The sequence below is a fragment of the Nannospalax galili genome, unplaced genomic scaffold (genome assembly GCF_000622305.1).
Source record: "Nannospalax galili isolate Female #2095 unplaced genomic scaffold, S.galili_v1.0 scaffold1387, whole genome shotgun sequence".
Taxonomy (NCBI): Eukaryota; Metazoa; Chordata; class Mammalia; order Rodentia; family Spalacidae; genus Nannospalax; species Nannospalax galili.
Window position 1 is genome coordinate 1,360,629 of NW_008355976.1, and position 20,564 is coordinate 1,381,192.

Below are 20,564 nucleotides of genomic sequence, written 5' to 3' on the forward strand. Positions count from 1 at the left end.
TGCCATTTCTTTGCTCATATATTCAGCTCCTAGTCTTCTCACGCTGCACTGTCTTCCTCCTTCCTTGTGACAAAGTTCTCTAAGAATCCTTACGGTCAGCCTCCACGAAGGGAGAAGGAAGCCTTTGCCATGGGTGTCATATACACAAGATAATCTCAACCAGCCTTCCTCTTCCAGGAATCACCACGTTTGCATCTGGAAGCTCCATGTTCACCCCCCTCATCACTGCCTTGTTATTTTTGGCCCAAAGATTAGACGTTATTTCAGCTTATCCAGGTAGTTAACACTGGTGCCAAGATTAAGGTTTAATTTACCATAGAGTATAGTAAGTCTGTATCTCAGCTCTGTCATGTTTTCTTCATGGAACAGTCATTCTGTAGATCATTCTAGTACGATCCCAACAGTCACTTTGTAATATACCTGAAGAGGTAAATGGCCAAATGGATTCATATCTGCCTTAGGTCAAGTCACTTATTGATGTAGAACTATAACTCCCTGAGAAGGGCATGGTGGCGCACACCTTTAATCCCAGAACTCGGGAGGCAGAGGCAGATGGATCTCTGTGAGTTCAAGGCCAGCCTGGTCTACATAAACATTACCATTGAAATCTACCCAATAACTTTTATAGACATATACAGGCTCCAAGGATCCAAGTGCAACTGATTACGACTAGTAATAATCAGATACATACAGCTCTGTGAGTTCAAGGCCAGCCTGGTCTACATAAACATTACCATTGAAATCTACCCAATGACTTTTATAGACATACACAGGCTCCAAGGATCCAAGTACGTAATAATCAGATACATACAGATTAGAGATGCATGCGCCAACATCTCGGTGTTAGTAGCATCTTTTTTAAAGGTTAAAGACTCATTCAATTTTATGTCTTACAGGGCTTATACTGAGTTCAATATTGTGTAACTGTATTAATTCAACTGTGAACCTCGAAACTTGCAGCCACTTGTGAAAACGATGTACTCTTGCTCTGGAGTGTGTCACTGAAAAACCTGTAGTGAAATGCTTCTTCTAATCATGTAGTTATTAAAAATTCAAAGAAAAGACCAAAAAAATTCACACATTCATTAAATATGTATTTTAGCTGCATCTGTTTAAGTTTCATAGATATTTTAGTATAACATGAAATGTTATGTTGTATGAAATTCGACAATTTCTTCTAAAGTTATGTATCACTTTATCTAGTCAATGATGTTTATGATATGGCTCAAGAATATTTTTTTCTTTCTAGGAGAAAAGGTTTGGCTACATTTTGGGATACTAATAAGAAGATTCATTTATAAACAGCAATGCTTACCTATCATAATGTCTGCTCAGTACCCACCTCCTTCTGGCTTACTGGCATCCCAGGACTGGAGTCCCTGCACATTTGGCTTTCCATCCCCTTTGGCTCTATGTACCTGGTGGCTGTGGTGGGTAATATCACCATCCTGGCTGTGGTAAGGGGAGAACGCAGCCTGCATCAGCCCATGTACTTCTTCCTGTGCATGTTGGCTATCATTGACCTAATTCTGTCTTCTTCCACTATGCCCAAACTTCTGGCAATCTTCTGGTTTGGTGCTGGTGATATTGGCCTGGGTGCCTGCTTAGGTCAGATGTTTCTTATTCACTGCTTTGCTACTGTTGAATCAGGCATCTTCCTTGCCATGGCTTTTGATCGCTATGTGGCCATCTGCGACCCACTACATCATAGCATGGTGCTCACCCATGTAGTGGTGGGTCGTTTGGGGCTAGCTGCCCTTCTCCGAGGAGTTATCTACATTGGGCCCCTACCTCTTATGATTCGCCTGCGGCTGCCTCTTTATAAAGCCCATGTCATCTCCCACTCCTACTGTGAGCACATGGCTGTGGTGACCCTGACTTGTGGTGATAGCAGAGTCAACAATGTGTATGGGCTAAGCATTGGCTTTCTGGTGTTGATCCTGGATTCAGCAGCCATTGCAGCCTCCTATGTGATGATTTTCAGGGCTGTGATGGGGCTGGCCACTCCCGAGGCCAGACTTAAAACCCTGGGGACGTGTGGCTCTCATATCTGTGCCATTCTGATTTTTTATGTTCCCATTGCTGTTTCGTCCCTCATTCACCGATTTGGTCACCACGTACCTCCTCCCATCCACACCCTACTGGCCAACTTCTATCTCCTCATTCCTCCCATCCTCAATCCCATTGTCTATGCTGTCCGTACCAAGCAGATCCGAGAAAGGCTTCTCCATGTCCTGAAGATTGGAAGCAAGATCAGATGACTGCTGTTTTCTCTCAGATAAGCTCACAGACAGGAAGGTATTCAAATATGGACGGCTGCTTCCCAACTGGGAACCTCAAACAGTCTGAAATGTTAGGCCCAGCTTTTATAGTTCCAAAGGAGTACTAACAAAGAGTGTATGACTCTAAAGGTAGAAAGATGATTAAGATGTTGTGTATGAAATACACTAACATTCAATAAAAATATAAGAGGGATAAAAAATAAAAAGAAAAATCTAGACATTTCAGAAAAAACTAAAAAAGAGTTTAGCAGAAATAAAAGTTTTAAAGGCAGAAGATATTTATCTTCTTATGACTGGGAGATGTTTGAGCTGCAATGAAGGTAAATTTTTCATGCAATTCCTAGAAATACTCTCAGGTCTTATGAGGTATTATTGTTCATATTTTATGAATAAAGGAATAGGAGGGAAAAACCCTTGCTTTAAAAACTATACAGAAAATGACTTAAGCATCCCCATTCAGTGTTTTGGTTGAAGTTTATAATGTACTGTGGTGTTATACCCTAACACTTTGTGTTCTTTTTGTTTTCTTTTAAAATTTATTTATTATTTTTATTTTATATGTATGAGTTTATTGCCTGCATGTGGTAAGCGCACCCATGTTGTACAGTGCCTGTGGAGGTCAGAAGAAGGCATCAGATTCCCTGGAGCTGGAGTTGTGGACAGTTAGCTGCCATGTGGGTGCTGGAAATTGAACCTGAGTCCTCTGCTAGAGCAGCCAGTCCTCTTAGCCTCTGAGCCATCTCTCCAGCCCCCTTAGTTTGTTTTCTATACATTTTTTCATAAGAAAATTTGAAAATCTCATTCATTTCAGTCACTTAGCAACAGAAATATTTTTTGAGTTACCTGTTATCGCAAATGCTTCTAACACTGCTCATACTAATTAAATGTGGTGTTCTAGAAGACTGATTTATATGCCCAATAGATATGGATGCATCATTTATGAAAGAGAATGTGGTCTGACAAAAGTTATTGGTATGAAGGTGATCACATTTTAGTATTGTCCTCCATGTACTTCTCTCTCCAAGGCTTGAAGCACATGATGGCCCCAAGGAAGAGAAACTTTTCCTTTCCCACAGAAACCTTCCTGAACCCTGGGCCATCTGTAGGATTCTTGCATAAGGTGGATAAACTTAAAGTTGCAAGCTGTATAATTTACAGGCACACTGACTAGATTCCAGTGGATGAACTTGTACTGAAGGACATCTGGGTACAAGTGCTTTACTGGATAGGATTTAACATGCATGGCAGAGTGCATGAGGTCCAGCAGGTGTGTGTGTCAGGGGCACTGACGGGGGAGGAGGTCTAAATTTCATTAAGAACTGTTGTATGAAATGTACAAAAGCTCAATAAAATATAAACAAAAGAAAATAAAGCTCTGCTATATACTTTCAGGCACGGCTAAGAAAAAATGATCACTATGAAAATATTTCTATATGACTTGTGATTATTTTCTTTGAAGATATGTCTGTGAAGGAAAATAAATGAGGTTAAGAGGAGCAGGAAGGACAGACGACACAAGGCACAGACTGGAGTAGCCAGCTGTTCCAGAATTACCTCATTGACAAAGTACCATTATACAAGTGTGTACTAATAAACGACAGAACTTACACAGTTTGTAGATTGAAGCTGCAAATCAGAAAACCAAAGAAGCCGGCAAATTCAAAGAATTTTGTGTTTCTTTTGGACAGAATCGAGGCAGTCCTTCCTTCTGTCCAGCCCTGTTTCAGGACAAATTGCAGCATAGTGTCATCACTGGGACTGAGAATAGTCTGAGAATTTGAACCAATGTTAGGATGGAATCTTTTTTCTTTTGGATTTTTTTTTGGAGACACAGAGTCTCCTTGTAGCCCCAGCTGGTCTGGAAGTCACTATGCAGACCAGGTTGGCCTCGGTCTCCCAGAGATCTTCCTGCCTTTGCCTCCCAAATTCTGGGATTAAAGTCATGTGCCACCATGCCTGGCTATAATGGAATCTGGCTTAGGATGAGAGAGAGAGAGAGAGAGAGAGAGAGAGAGAGAGAGAGAGAGAGAGAGAGAGAGAGAGAGACAGAGACAGAGAGAGAGAGACAGAGAGAGAGAGAGAAACAGATACACAGAGAGACAGAGAGACAGAGAGACAGAGATAGACAGAATGCAGGTAAAAACAATAAAATGATATGAACTTTGAGGTGTGTTGTCTGAAGAAAGGGTTTAGCGTTCTTAGGGAAATGAGAATGGAATAGCCTTGGTGGCTACATATCACTCCTCAAGGGACATTTCCTAGAGCAGAGGTGAAATCCCTGTAACAGATACACAGAGAGACAGAGAGACAGAGAGACAGAGATAGACAGAATGCAGGTAAAAACAATAAAATGATATGAACTTTGAGGTGTGTTGTCTGAAGAAAGGGTTTAGCGTTCTTAGGGAAATGAGAATGGAATAGCCTTGGTGGCTACATATCACTCCTCAAGGGACATTTCCTAGAGCAGAGGTGAAATCCCTGTGGAATCACATTGGCTGTAGACACCCACAGAGGTCTGAGCTGCCTTTATAAGTAGTCTGTGTGCTAGTATTAGAGAGAAGACAGAAGCCAAATTCATTCTGTACTGGAGCACAGTGATAGATGCAGGTAATAAAGTAGTCTTCTTTTGTTAGGCTTGCTGCATAGGAATATTGTAGACAAGATTATCATTCTCATTTCATTAAATTCTCAGATGTGTGGGATTCAACAAACTAAATGTATCATGTTTTTACATTGATGATACTGTCTGCTTTAAGAATTGTTTTAAACAAACCACAATAGATATGCTGGGAGATTACTATCTGTCAATAAGTGTGCATTAACACTCACAAATGACCTATCAGTGTTCTAGACCTTAGAGATAACAGAAATATACATTCATTTTATACCCAATTCTTAGAATATTTCTCTGTAAAGAAATATATACATAAATTTATAGGAAAAATAATATTAGAGTGTCACATTTAATTTTTTAATTTTGGTAATACTATTTCTCTTTTTGTATTTTATCAATGAATTCTCCTAACATTTGAAAATACAGGTATCAACACTTTACAGAGAAGGTAAAGGAGATCCAAAGCAGATAAGTAGCTTGTTCAAGGTCATGTAGCACTGTGTGAGTAGAGTATACTAATGGTATAACAGTGGATTTCATCATGATGCTTTCATACATGTATGTAAGGTAATTTGTTGGTATTCATCTCTTGTCATCCATGATTATTACGCCAACCCTCCAGTAGTCCCTTTCCCAGATCCCACATATACAAGAAAGTAACACTTACACACAGTTAGTAAGAATGTAAGTTAGTACAGCAACTTTGAAAATCAGTATAGAAGTTCCTCAAAAAACTAAAAATAAGTAGAACTAGTACATGGTCCCGCTATATTACTCTTCGGTACATACCCTAAGGGATAAAAAGGCAACACCCAATAAGGCTACCTGCATACCCATGTTTACTGTGCACTTTATTCATAATAACCAAGTTATGAACTCAGTAGATCTTCATCAATGGATGATTAGAAGAAAAGAATCCGATGTTTAGATCAGATCACTATGTGTATATATATATATTATTTATGCAGTAACAAGAACAAAATTATGTTGTTTTCAGAATGGATGGTACTGGAGATCACACTAAGTGAAAATAAGCCAGGTTCAGAAACATCATTTAGTTTCTTGACATGGCTATGCTCAGATTTATAGCTATTGGTTCTAAACTTGAAAATTGGGACTTGATCAAGGTGTAAGTGTTTCCTAGACTGAATTCCAGGGAGGAGAAAGATAACAATGGTTTAAGATATAAATATATGAGATGTCAGATAATTGTCAGTATTTTTGAAACCTTAATTAGCAGCTTTAACATGGTTCAATTTGCTAAACAGAAATAGACAAATAATAAAGACAGATTAAGAAAAGGCCTGAACGGTTTATTGATACAGAATTTACATTTTCAATAGAACTTGTCTGAGTTTTATAGCTGTATAGAATGAGAATGTGCATGTTTGGAAGTTGTGAAGTATAAACCAGCATCAGCCAAGGTGTCACTATAGATAGTCTAAATGGAGAACACCATACATTCCAACATATAACCCAATGCTTAGAAGAGAAAATGGAAAGCTTCGTGTTCATCTGATCTTCAAAACCCATGTTCCTTTTTGCGGTGTGGTAGACTGAATCCAGGGTTTTATGTATGCAAATCAAGTGTTCTACCACTGAATTTCCATCCAAGACTACTGCATGATACTTAAAAAAATTTCAATGTATGTTTTTATTGAATTTTTGCATATTTCATACATCTTAATCATATTTAGAACCACTCCCCCTTTCTACAACTCCCCCCATAGCCCACCCACCAGATTTCATGCATTCTGTCACGTATGTTAAGGTCTATCAAGTTAAGTGTGTCACCCACATGTCCCTTGGTATCAGTTCATCCGCTGGAACCTGGTAAGCCCATCTAGCATCACTCCATTAAAGAAGATCAATTCCCCCTCACCCAGCAGTGATCAGCTGCCAATAGTTCCTTGGCTAAGATCGATGCCTTTTGCCCATTTCCTCAGTTCTATGCTAGGTTTTTGTCTGTTTGTATGGGTCTTGTGCATGCCGTCACTATTGCTGTAAGTTTAAATGAGCAAGTTCCCAGAAGCCTGGAATACTCTCTTTCCTTATGGTCATGCGCCACCCTGCCTCTTACAATCTTTCTGCCGCCTCTTCTGCAATGGTCTCTGAGCCCTGGATGGATGAGGTTTAATACAGGAGTCCTGTTCAGGGACACACACTTTATAGTCTCTTATTTTCTACATTTGGTCCAGTTGTGGTCGTCTGTGCATCTCTCAAGTCTCATCAGCAAAGCTTCCTCAGGATACTCTTTTCATGTGTTAGTATGTGTGTGAGTGTGTGTGTGCGTGTGTGTGTGTATAATATATTCTGACAGGCATGTCTATGTATAATTTTTGAATGAATAAATATAAAACAAATGTATTATGGGAAGTCCTCATTTTATTATTATTTTCGCCTGCATAGATTCATAACCATACATCACATTTCTACTTTATTTTAATTAAGGATAAAAGTCACTCAAGGAATTTTATATTATCAAATGTGATAACTGTGATAACAAGAGTCAATTAGCTTAAAATGCCCCTTTTGTGCCCTTATTGCCTGCTGGGGATACTATGAAGCAAAGCAACAATTTAAGTTCTTTCTACAGCTCCCAGCACACTCTCCATGTTCTCACTATGCAATCCCTTTTCTAGCCCCTGGAGTCAGTTGGCTAGAGCTACATGAAAAACTTTGTGAAGCCCAGGTCTCTTCCGGATTATCTACTCAAATATTTCTCTCAGAACACCCCTTCAGTTTGATGGATTTCTTTGGGTAAATTTCAACGAGTTCTGTTTGCAATCCTTTCACTGACTTCACCCACTTCTGCCTGCTGTGTTCTTGCCTCCTTCACTGCCCGCTTCCACACATGCTGTGGATGATTCTCCACGGCCCCCTTGTCAACCTTGTTATCTCACAGCCTACTTTCTTCTGCAATTCCATTCTTGTTAATGGCTTTAAATACAGCGCTCATGAATCTCTCTTTGGCCCTTTATACAAATTTAAGCTAACTTTATTTAATTCTTACATTAAAAACATTAAAATTGCATGTATTAATGGAATATCATGTGATGTCTCAATGTCTGTATACATTGTGCAATGTTTACATTAGGCTGAACATGTTTTCCTCTTTAAATGTTTATCATTTATTTAAAAAACTGATGGTGATGATGATGATGTGTGTGTACACACACACATGCCACAACATGCATGTGGAGGCCAGAGGACAGCTTCTGGATTTGGTTCTCTCCTTTACCATGGGTCTTGGTGATCAAACTCAAGTCATTAGGCTTGTGATGCAAGCATTTGTACCTGCTGAGCCAACTTGCTGGCCCAAACAGTTATCATTTTTCCACTGCAGTAACATTCAAAGTCTGTTCTTCTAGAATTTGAAATTAGTAAAAATATATTGTATATTTCTCCCTTTTAACTGCCTTTATGTAACATATAGCGATGCCTTCACCACACAATCCAGATCGAATTCTTGCTTTTAAATAATAGTAAAAACTGTTTAGGAACTTAAAGGTGTGGACGAACATTCTTCATTCACATAACATACAAAGAAACCAGAAACTAAGATTTAATTCTTTCTCAGGGATGCCTCTGCTACCCATATCTGTGGTAAACATTCTGGTTTAGTTTTAGTTCTCTTACAAAAGTAAAATGCACTTCTGTGTCAGAAGTTTTTGGGATAACTGGAACAAGGGAATTTTTTTTTTCTGAGGGGGTAAAAATCAACATCCCAGGAGATAATAAATAAGCTATATGCCTAAATGGAACTTAAAACAAACTATTTTAGAAAATCTATCATGAGTATATGATGAAATCTTTTACTAGTTAATGAAAGAGCCTTCAGATGGATTGTGTTCATTCACAGAAGTTTGGAGAGATCATGTTATGAATCTTTGACGTGGAAAGTTTGCATGAGTGTCTAGGCTGCTAGACTCATATTGTTGTTTATTTCACAGAGACATGAACTTGTTATAATCGTAATTGGTAACAGTTTATCAATTGTTAGTAGGTTTTTAAGGAAAAATTTAAATCTACTATCAGCTATCAGCTATAAATGATACATTGTAAGTAAATGACTTGAGACTCCATAACTAAACACATAAAGAAAACAATTGCCCTGTTGTTAAATGCTACACACACACACACACACACACACATACACAGACACACACTCAAACATACAAACACATACAGACTTACTGTTACTTTTTATCTATCTATCTATCTATCTATCTATCTATCTTCTATCTATTTTTATTTTATGTATACGAGTATACTGCCTGCATATATGTGAGTGCATCTGTGTCGTGCAATGCCACGGAGGTCAGAAGAGGGCCTCGGAGTCCCCTGGAACTGGGTTAAGGACGGTCCGTAGCCGCCATGTGGGTGCTGGGAATCGAACCCGGGTCCTCTGCAAGAGCAGTCATGCTCTTAGCTGCTGAGCCATCTCTCCAGCCCCTACTTTTTTTTTGTCTTTTTGAGGCAGGGTCTCCCTATAGCCCCAGCTGTCCTGGAACTCACTATGTAGACCAGGCTGGCCTTGAACTCACAAAGATCGGCCTGCCTCTGCCTCCCAAGTGCTAGGATTAAAGGCGTGTGCCACCACGCCAGGCTCCCCTACTTTTTTTTTATGGCACAAAGTTTAAAAGATATTTTTTACTTTCATTCACAATTCAATTCCATAAAAACTAGTAATCATAAGAAACCAAAAATATATTGGTTCCATTTTTGTGGCTAGAAAAATAAGCTATAATTGTTATATAAATCTACCTCCTGCTTCCATAAAAATCATCTGGGGGCACGAACTTGACTTGATAGGCATTAACATATATGGCAGAATGCATGAAATCCAGTGGGGGAGGGCAGATAGGGGAGGGGTCTAAATATGACTAAGATGTATGAAATGCACAAAAATTCAATAAAAATATATGTTGAAAAAAATAAAGTGCAGCAATGGTGACAGCATGCAGAAGCCCCACATAAGTTCAAGACAGACAAAAGTGAGACATCATAGATGTGGAGACATGGTTAAGAAACACCAGCCCTACCTGAGGAACTATTGGCCACCAATGGCTTTAGGCAAGGGGAGATTAAGCATTGTGTAGGGTGAGGCTCTTGGTAGGTTGACCAGGCTCCGGTGGATGAACGCACACCAAAGGGCATTTGGGGACACAAACCTGAGTCTATAGGCGTATATGTTAGAGCACAGGACATTTGGATGGGAGAGTAGTAATGGGGGTGTAGATGACGGAAGGGATCTAAATATGATCAAAAGATAGTGCATGAAATTTGCAAAACGTCAATAAAACACTCTGCTTTTATTATAAAAAGTAATGTGAAATTTGTCATTGTTCCTATAGTGTGAGTTGCCAAGCCCTTTCCAAATTCTTCACCTATGCAAAGTCTTTCAATATAATCATGTTACTTCTTAAAGAAAGCAATACTAATAAAAATATTTAAAAATACGCTGTTTAGAACCATCTGGAACTATTGGATTAAGCTAGGTAATAACTCTCATCTTTTTTTTTTTTTGCTTTACTTTATTGAACGCCTTTTGTCCAAACCATCACACTAAGCACTTTGCATAGCTTTTCATTTAAGTTACTCTTTGAGGTGGGGACTATTATTTCTGTCTTACCAATGTATAAAAGAAGGTTTGGAAAATGTATGCAATTCTCTGAAGGAAAAATGGCTAGCAAATGACAAAGCAGGATTTTCAGTCTATGAAATTTGAACTTAGAGCTAATGCTTTTAGTCATTTTGTTTTACTGCTTCTTAATAACATAACGCAACATGTCTCTTTGAATGGGACAATAGAATTTTTGTGCTATGTCGAGGATACAAAATATGACAGGTTTGATTTCAGTAAGTTCAGTGTTACATTTAACAATCTTTGTTAGTGATAAAATGAGAAAAAGACAAATTCTTTGATTATTCATTATGTAGAAGTGATTGTCTATAATGAATATATGATATATATATTTATATATATCTAACTTTGTAACAAAAGCCAGGATCACATACAACTACACACAAAAGATACATGCCTGTGTGCATACCATAAATTATAGGTAGACTGTTGGAACTGTCATTTTGTAAACTTTGTGGGTTAACCTGGGAGACTGACAAAAGAACGGAGTAAAATTACAATGATACAATGCTTGCCATGGAGTCAGATAGGAGAGAGAATGAGAATGCGAGAGAGAGTGAGCAAGAGAGAGACAAGCTGAAGAGATGACCCTTGAGCTATGTAAAGAAATTAGTAAGACATAGAATCTTGATAGGATGGAAAGTGAGAGAGGGAGGTTACTTTTCAAATATGTTGAATTTTAGAACCTGAAAACACCACCAAGCTGAAGATACCCCAACACTTTGAGAACACCATACACAAGAACAAACAAGATTATATACACCTCTCTTACAGGAGCTTATTACCAGGAAAGCAGCCTCCCAGTGATGCTGAGCCCATCCTACAACCATACAGTGGGACCCCCTGCCACCTTCTTCCTTGTGGGCATTCCAGGTCTACAGTCCTCATATCTCTGGCTGGCTATCTCACTGAGTGCCATGTACACCACAGCCCTCCTAGGAAACACCCTCATCATGACTGTGATCTGCATGGATTCCACTCTCCAAGAGCCCATGTACTGCTTCCTGTGTGTTCTGGCTGCTGTGGACATTGTGATGGCTTCCTCTGTGGCACCCAAGATGGTGAGCATCTTCAGCTCAGGAGACGGCTCCATCAGTTTTAATGCTTGTTTTACTCAGATGTACTTTGTCCATACCTCCACGGCTGTGGAGACAGGGCTGCTGCTGGCCATGGCCTTTGATCGCTATGTAGCCATCTGCAAGCCCCTACACTACACGAGGATTCTCACCCCTCATGTGATGCTGGGAATGTGTGTGACTATCATCATCAGAGCTATTATATTTATGACTCCATTGAGTTGGATGTTGAGTCACCTGCCTTTCTGTGGCTCCAGCGTAGTTCCTCATTCTTATTGTGAACATATGGCTATCACCAAGTTAGCATGTGCAGATTCCATGCTCAGCAGTCTGTACAGCTTGATTTTTTCCTCCGTTATTGTGGGATCTGATGTGGCCTTCATTGCTGCCTCTTATACCTTGATTCTCAGGGCAGTATTTAGTCTTTCTTCAAAGAGTGCTCAGTGGAAGACATTCAGTACCTGTGGCTCTCATGTGGGGGTCATGGCTCTGTACTATCTGCCTGGGATGGTATCCCTCTATGTTACCTGGATAGGGCAGGACAGCATTCCCTCGCACACTCAAGTGCTGTTAGCTGACTTGTACCTGGTCATTCCACCCACATTAAACCCTATTATTTATGGTATCAGGACTAAACAAATAAGGGAGCGGATATGGAGTTTGCTGATGCATTGTCTTTTTGACCAGTGTAATCAGGGTTCATGAACAACAACAACAACAACAACAACAAAAACCTGCTCAGACCTTGATCATTCAAATCAACTGCTAAGATGACTTGGAAATCTATGGAGCTGGACTGGTTTACCTGACATTATGGGAATCTTAAGAAGAAAGATATAAAGTGTCTTTGCTTACCTTTTCAATTTCTCACAAGAATGTTGCTAAAAGGATTCTGATTTTCTGACATTTATTAGTATGGTATCAAATTGTAGCATGAATAGAGGATGGGGATTTGGGACTTTTCAACTCTCACTGGATAAGTTTCCTCATGCAGCAGATGGTGATTGACACAGAAACTTAGGGCTTTATAAGGTACCAGGAAAAAGGGTCTGCAGAGCGCTTTTCTCTGTCAGGCTTCTGATGCCTGTCAGGCTTCTGGAGCTCAGGGCTCAGGAATCATTGCAGAGGCACAAGCAGAAAGGATGTAAGAGCCAGAGGTGGTGGATGACCATGGGGAGGTGGGCAGAGTTCTCCAGACAGCTGGTCAGTTACTCATATGAACTCACAGCAATGGTGACAGCATGAACAAATCCTATGCAAGCTCCAGTGGATGAACCCACATTGGAGAACATTTGGGGATTCAAGGTAGACTCTATAGGCCTTATTATACGGAGATAATACATTGAATTGAGTGGGGGAGATGGGGGGAGGTGTGGATGGGAGAGGGGATATAAATGTCATCAAATTATATTGTATGGAAATTGCAAAAATTCAATAAAAATGCAAAAAAATTCTTAATTCAAAATATATCCAAAAAACCCAGTCCTGATAGAGTCTTTACTACCCTTTGAAGATTCACAAACTAGGCTTCTATCAGCAACATGTCTTTCAGCATTATTTTCCAAGTTCCTACAGAACAGCTCACTGAGCTCCAAGTATTCTTCCAGAAAACTTTGGGATATGGGTAGCTGAATTTTGAAACATAGATAGAATTTATGCAGTCTCTAGGCTGGGGTCACCCCAGAAATGAAGATTAAAGTCAACTACCCAAGTATCCAAGTATAAGGGGGCGGGCCAGTCTGGAGGGTGCTATTGAAAGCAAAAGTGATGGGGGAATGGAGATGCTGGAGATGGAAAAGAAATTCAGGACTGTTTGTGTTCCAAAAGAAATGAAAGGGTAAGTCCAGTTTCAGAATAGTGGAGAAATTGTGTACGAGACTAAAAATTTCAGTGAGAAAAAACTATGCTGCAAGTCACAGTGTGAGTGTTTTGGAGTGGATTAGGAGGCACTTAGATAGGGGATATTGAGTCATCATGGACAGAAAACTATGTTCAAATGAGCTATGTAGTACTATTTTCACCTTGAAGGAATATTTAATTTGAATTATGAATACCCTGTCTTGTGTATAAGAATGAAATGATTTGTCTTGGCCAGTTTTCAGTGATGGACTCTTTAGAAATCATGTGCCTCTTTAGGATTGAAGGTGGAGTCCAGCACAAGGTTGGAAAGGTGTCTCAGGAGAGCTGGGCTTAGACTTTCTCAAAATAACTCACCTCAACAATCAGGAAGCAGTTGCGGCTACATCAATGTGTTCATGTGTTCATAGTATAACACATACACATTAGATTTCTGTATCTTATAGTATGCTTTACGTAAACCAAAGAGTGAACCACACATAAGAAAAATCTGGAAGCAATACTAAAGGAGTCACTGGATTGGCAACAGGTCTTTGATGGAGGTCACTATGTTAGCAAGAAAATTTTTGGTAATAATAGGTTGAATGAAATAAATATTTTAAAAAAGAGACAATTGAGCAAAGCAAATACTCATTTTCTTTGGAAAGACTAAAAACATATGGGCATCTCTAGCAACACTGAAAAGTACAATAAATAAAGGTAAAAAAAGAACAACAATGTTGGGAACAGGAGCAGCAACATCAACTTTAACCATTGTGAGCATCTGTAAAGTTACAGAGGTGATGTTCCTAGAGCTGGAACAGGAAGGATGGAGCAGTGCGTAAGGTGGAGATGCCCCCAGAGGGAGGGCAGGTCTATGCAGAACAGCAGGAGAGGAGAGGAGGATCCTGGGTCAGAAATGAGGGGTGTGGACATTCTAAATCTTTCAGCTTTCTTCCAAATCTATAGGCACTGAGGCTGACCCTTGAATTTGTGGTATTCAAAACACAGACTGTGGTCCTGGGAATAATCTAGTATATGTTTTAAGTCTTCATCTCAGTTCTCCTTTGAAAGTTTGCTGTGTTCCTCCCTGATCTACTACTGAATGTGTCTTGCCCTGTTGGTATATACAACATGGCTTTTATGAGTTGTGATGTGGAATTACATTGCCCGCTTGTTTCTTAGTGCCATTTTCTTGGAATATTTTTTTTCACATCATTTAATCCTATCCTTGAATTCTGTCCTTGAAGGTGAGATGAGTTCCCTGCAGACAAAAAAGAGATGGTTTTTTGTTTCTTAATCCATTCAACTAGCCTGTCTTTTGACTGGGGAGTTGAGGCCGTTAATATTTAGAGTTATTATTGAAAGATATGTATTGGTTACTGTCATTTTAATTTCTGTTTGTGTTCTCGATCTTATTTTGTGTTTTCATAATTATACCTTCATTTGTTTCTTTTTGCAGCCTCTTGGGTATGGTCATTTCTTTCTTCGGTCCTTTGTATTGAATCAAGTATTGCCTGTAGGGCTGGTTTGGTGGCCATGAATTCTTTCAGCCTATTCCTGGAAGATTATTCTTTCCCCTTTGACTATGATAGACAGTTTTGTTGGGTAAAGTTTTCTGGGTTGGCATCTGTGATCATTTAGAACTTGGACTACTTTGCTGCAAGCTCTTCTGACTCATAGTTTACACCAAAAAGCCAGCTGTAATTCCGATGAGTTTTTCTTTATATGTAACTTGTTTTTCTCCTGTATCTTTCAGTATTCTCTATTCTGTATGTTTAGTGTTTTTACTATGCTATACCTTGGGGAATTTCTGTTCTGGTCCTGTGTATTTGGTGTTCCGTGTGTTTCTTATGTCTGTATAGCTATGTCTTTCCTTAATTTAGGGATTTTTTTTTCTTCTATAATTCTGTTAAGGATCTGGTCAATGCCACCAACCTGAGATTCTTCTCCTTCCTCTCTGTCCATGATGTGTACATTTGGTCTTTTCATGGTGCCCCACATTTACTGTATATTCCATTCATGTATTAAATTTTTTTCACATTCTTTGCTTGAGTGGTCCAATTCTTCAGCTTCCTTATCCTGTCTCGATATTATGTTTTCTATTTCATTCATTCTGTTGGTGAGGGATTTTCCTGATTTTCAATTCAATCTTCATTTCAGTTAAGTTTTCTTCAATATTTCTATCTCTCTTGTGAATTTACTTTTCTTTAAAATATTATTTATTTATTTACTTATATTTTATGTGTATGGGTGTATTGTCTGCATGTATACAAGTGCACCAGTGTTGTGCAGTGTTCTTGGGGGACAGAAGAGGGTGTTGGATCCCCTGGAACTGGAGTTACAGATGACTGTTAGGCACCATTTGGGGGCTGGGATTTGAACCCGGGTCTTCTGCAAGAACAGTCAGTGCTCTTAACTGTTGAGCCATCTCTCCAGCCCTGTGAATTCACTTTTCAGATCCTGAATTGTCTTTCATCATTTCATTCATCTGTATAGTTATATCTTCTTGGGCTTCAGTCAGGAGTTTATTCCCATCTTCTTTGAGTTCTTCAAGTTGTTTGTGTGTTCTTTAAATTCATTGAGTTCTTTGATCATGTTTATGATTGTTCTTTTAAATTCTGTGTCCTGGGATTATTCCAGGTAGTTGTCATTGTAAAATACTTGTGTAAGACTGCTAGGATTTGGTGGGGACATGTTGTCTTGGTTGTTTGTAGGATTTGTGACTTTTTGTTGTGGTCTGGGCATTTGGATTTCTTTTGTTGTTTGTGTTGCTGGTTTGAAACTCATGTCTGCCTTTATTGAGTTGAAGTTTGATTCTGTTTATAATGATGATGTAGCTTGGTTGCTTTCTGATTTTGTATGAATAGTTAGTTGGTCTGGCTTTTAGGTTCTTGCTTTAGATTTTTTTATTGGAATGATCAGATGGATCCTGGCAGGCTGATCTTTCTCCAGGTGAATGAAAGAGCCTAAGCCCAAGGTGAGGTGATGGCTATTAACTGGATTGGTTCTATCTAGCTAGGAAAAGAAGGTATGAGCCCTAGCTATCTCTCCAGCTTACTCAGGCCCTCTTCAGCAGCCTCAGTGGGACAGGGCTGAGGCCCAAGGAGAGTTAATAGGAACAGGATGGACTGGTTCTAACTATAGAGAAGGCTTAAGTTTTGGAGCAGTGGGAAGGACTAGAGAGGGTCCCAAAACAGGAGAATGGGTGCTATGGGATCTGGATAACTCACCCAGGCTAGTGAGGCACTTTCTGGCAGCCTCAGTGGACAGGGCCAAAGCCCAAGGACAGCCAATGGGAAGAGAGTGACCTGGTTCTTACTAGCTAGCAGGGTAGGCTTGAGCTCTGGAAGAGCTGGGTTAGAGATGGTCCCAAAACACGGGAATGGGAACAACTGGATTTGGGTAACTCACCCTGGCTAGTTAGGTGCTCTTGAGCAACCTCAGTAGGCAAAGGGACAAAGGCCAAGGAGAGTTGATGGGAACAAACTCAGGGTTCCTAAGTTCATAAAATACCAGTGATGATAATATGTCACATAGGTCCTGATACAATAATAGGTGTGATTTCATTATCCCATTATCATCGTAAATAGGTTAGTGACTGACTGTAGCCTAGAATTGAGTCAAATAATTCATCTCTAACTTAAGTTCCTTTGTCTGGGTATTTGATTAGAACAACAGGAAATGAAACCAAGATACCACATGGTCTGTCAAGGGTAAAAGTACTTGACTGATTTTCTGGGGGATCAGGAAGTGGGTGAGGAAGAAAGCCTCAAGTTTTTCCTGACTATAGAATGAATTCCTTTATTGTCACTATTATAGTCACCCTTTGTTGAGAAATCACGAAATGAATATTATAAAATTGAATGTAATGGTGTACTCTAAGGTAAAATAAATAGTTACTGAGATCTAGTATAAACAGATCTAAAAATATACATTCTCAATTTTGATTTTTTCCATTCAGACATGAAATAAAGATAAAACTGTTAGAAGCCAAATGTAAAACAGATAAACTTGGAAAATAAAATTAAGCATGCTTAAAATATGTTCATATTTATTGGTTTAGCAATGGAATCTTTTTTAAAAAAGATTTATTTTTATTTTACGTGTGACTTCTAATATATATGTACACCATGTGAATGCAATGCCCACAGAAGCCAGAAGGGGGTGTCGGATCCCCTAGAATTGGAGTTATTGGTGGTTGCAAGATGCCCTCTGAGTGCTGGGAACAAAACCTGGGGCTTTTGGAGGAGCAATAGGTGCTCTTAACCACTGAACCATCTCTCCAACCTGGAAGAGACATTTTATGAAGAATCTACAAGGTTAAGCATGTGTGTTACTGCATGCATAAATACATTCTCTCTCTCTCTCTCTCTCTCTCTCTCTCTCTCTCTCTCTCTCTCTCTCACACACACACACACACACAAGCCTGAGTTGCCTTTATGCCAAATCGGCATGTTCAGAGGGCTCTTTGGCTTATGGAATTTGTACACTTACTCAGTAGAGCTCACTGGTATGTGTTCTAAGGTTACAGACCTTGCAGGCATTGGAAGATTTCCATTACTGCCTAAAGTCCACCCACTTGTTGACTAAACCGTCTCTTCCTTTCCTGTTGTAGTCCCTTCAGGTGTCCAATGCATGGCCTAGGCCACTTTAAGTGGCAGTTTTGCACTTCGAAGAATAGCACAAACAAGTTAGCGTTATTAGAGTTATCTAATCTAGACTCACGATCTGCTTTATTAGCTAGTGTCATGTTCTACATTCTTCTTGGCTCTACCCTGGGGGTTTAGTTCCATATCCATGATGCTTGCAGTAGTGATTTTAAAAGAGTGGCTTAGAACAGTGCTTCTTAGATGTTGGTGTATATGTAAATCACTTGGGAGATCTTGTTGAAATGCACTGATTAAGGGGGCTCAGAGTGAAAGAAAATCTGTGCATTTTAACAAGCTCCCAGGTGACATTTCTTTTCTGTGGACCACACTCTGAGTAGTGAAGGCTTACAAAACCCTTGTTATTTTCTATGTTCAATTGAAATCTGTTCTTTAACACTTACAGAGAGTATTTCACTTCTAATAGTATTATCTTCATTAATGACCACAATGATAAGCTCAACTGGAAATCTGGCAAGGCTTAAGAACCCTCAAAGCCTGCCCCCAGTGACATGCTTCCTCCATCAAGGCCACATCTTCTAAGACCTTCCAAAACAGCACCACCAACTGCAGAAAAAAAGTTCCAAATACTTGGGCCATTTTCATTCAAATAATCACAACCTATACAAGCAGGAAACTCATTTATTTAAAAAATAATGCAGTAAACAAACAATGGCTTCTATATGATTTCCAATTCTAAATGAGGAAATTCAATGAGAGAGATATTAAATGATTTAGAAGCTAATAAACCTTCTTATCATGACAGATTGGGGGGCTTTACTTTCCAAAAATTCAGAGATGATATGTCAACCCAGTGTGTTTGGCAAATAGAAAATAGGTAAATAGGTTAAGTACTCTGGAAATCAGTCATTTAAAAATTATTTATTTTATATTTTTGAGAAAGGCTTACATATATGTGTGCTGGCCCTCACCTCTTACATATATGTGTGCTGGCCCTCACCTCTTACATATATGAATGCTGGCCATCACCTCTCTATACTGAAGGGAACTTCAACTTCTTATCCTCCCACCTTTACCTCTGAAATGCTTGGTTTACAGTCATGCACTGCACCACAATGCTTGGTTTATGTGCTCCTAGGGACTGAATCCAGCATGAAACTACTAGAAGAAAACAGGGAGCATCCTTCAGGATGTTGGAACATACATGACTCCAAGGGAAACCAAAACCAAAACCTGACAAATTGGTTTATATCAAAGTAAAGGTTTTTCAAGGTAAAGGAATCAGTCACCAAAGTGCAAAGACAACCTACAGTTGGAGAAAATATCTGGAGACTCCATCACTGACAAGGGATGATGGGATACATAAGGAATCCCCAAAACTCAATAGTAAAGCAAAACAATACAAAACAAAAAAATACAAAAAAATAACGATTAAAAGAAGGGGACTTGGATGTGTGGAAATAGTGCAAATACAATACTCATGTATGAAACTCTTTAAAAAAGAGCAATTGACCTAGATAGACATCTCTCCAAAGAAGATGTACAAATGACCAACAGGTGCATGAAAAAAAAGCTCAACAGCAGTAATAACCATGGGATTTCAAATAAAAATCTCAAGCAGATATAAATTCTCTTCCTAAGACTAAAGATAAGAAGTAATGGTGAGGATGTGGAGGAAAGAGAGCACTTGTACACAGCTGGTTGGAATGCAAACTAGTAACGTTGTCCTGTAAATAGTGTAAACGTTTCTTTTTAAAAATATTTCATTTATTTATTTGTTTTATGTGTACGAGTGTATTGCCTGCATGTTTGTAAGTACACACATGTCTCAGTGTCCATGGAAGTCAGAAGAGGGCATTGGATCCCCTGCAACTGGAGTTGCTGACAGTTGTTAGCTGCTAGATGGGCATTGGGATTCAAGCCCAGGTCCTCTGCAAGAGCAGCCAGTGATCTTAACCCCTGAGCCATCACCCCAGCACCATCTTGAAAAATTAAAAATGGTGCCGTCATATCCACCAATCTCTTTTCTGAGCATATATTCAAAGACAATGGAATCAGAATGTTGAGGCATATCTGCCTATCCATGCTTATTGTAGCACCATTCACAATGGCCAAGAAACAACGTAAGGGTCCAATAACTGATGAGTGGATAAAGCAAAACGTGGTATATGAACACAATGTTTAATTATTCAACCATGAAAGTAATGAAATCCCATCATTATGCTAAACAAAATAAGCCATTCAAAGACAGAATGCAGATAAAAACAAAATGGTGTATTTAACCTTTAAAAAAGATCCCCATTTCATTTTAGAATATATTGTTCCTTGCAGAAAGACTCATTGTTTTTGCTACTATCACTGAGATGTTGGCGCTTGCATCTCTAACCTGTATGTATCTGATTATTACTAGTCATAATCGGTTGCACTTGGATCCCTGGTGCCTGTGTATGTCTATAAATTCATAGGGTAGATTTCAATGGTATTGTTTATCACCTCTAC

General features: G+C 39.2%; 2 protein-coding genes across 2 annotated transcripts; both read left to right on the forward strand.

The window, feature by feature from the left end:
* The first annotated feature begins 1,307 nt into the window (after positions 1-1,307).
* Positions 1,308-2,261, forward strand: LOC103750832 (olfactory receptor 52M1). Its single transcript, XM_008854114.1, has one exon. It carries the CDS (start codon positions 1,308-1,310, stop codon positions 2,259-2,261), a length of 954 nt encoding a protein of 317 aa, XP_008852336.1.
* A 9,088-nt stretch (positions 2,262-11,349) lies between these two features.
* LOC103750833 (olfactory receptor 52I1-like) lies at positions 11,350-12,324 on the forward strand. The gene has a single exon (XM_008854115.1). It carries the CDS (start codon positions 11,350-11,352, stop codon positions 12,322-12,324), a length of 975 nt encoding a protein of 324 aa, XP_008852337.1.
* The last annotated feature ends 8,240 nt before the right edge of the window (positions 12,325-20,564 follow it).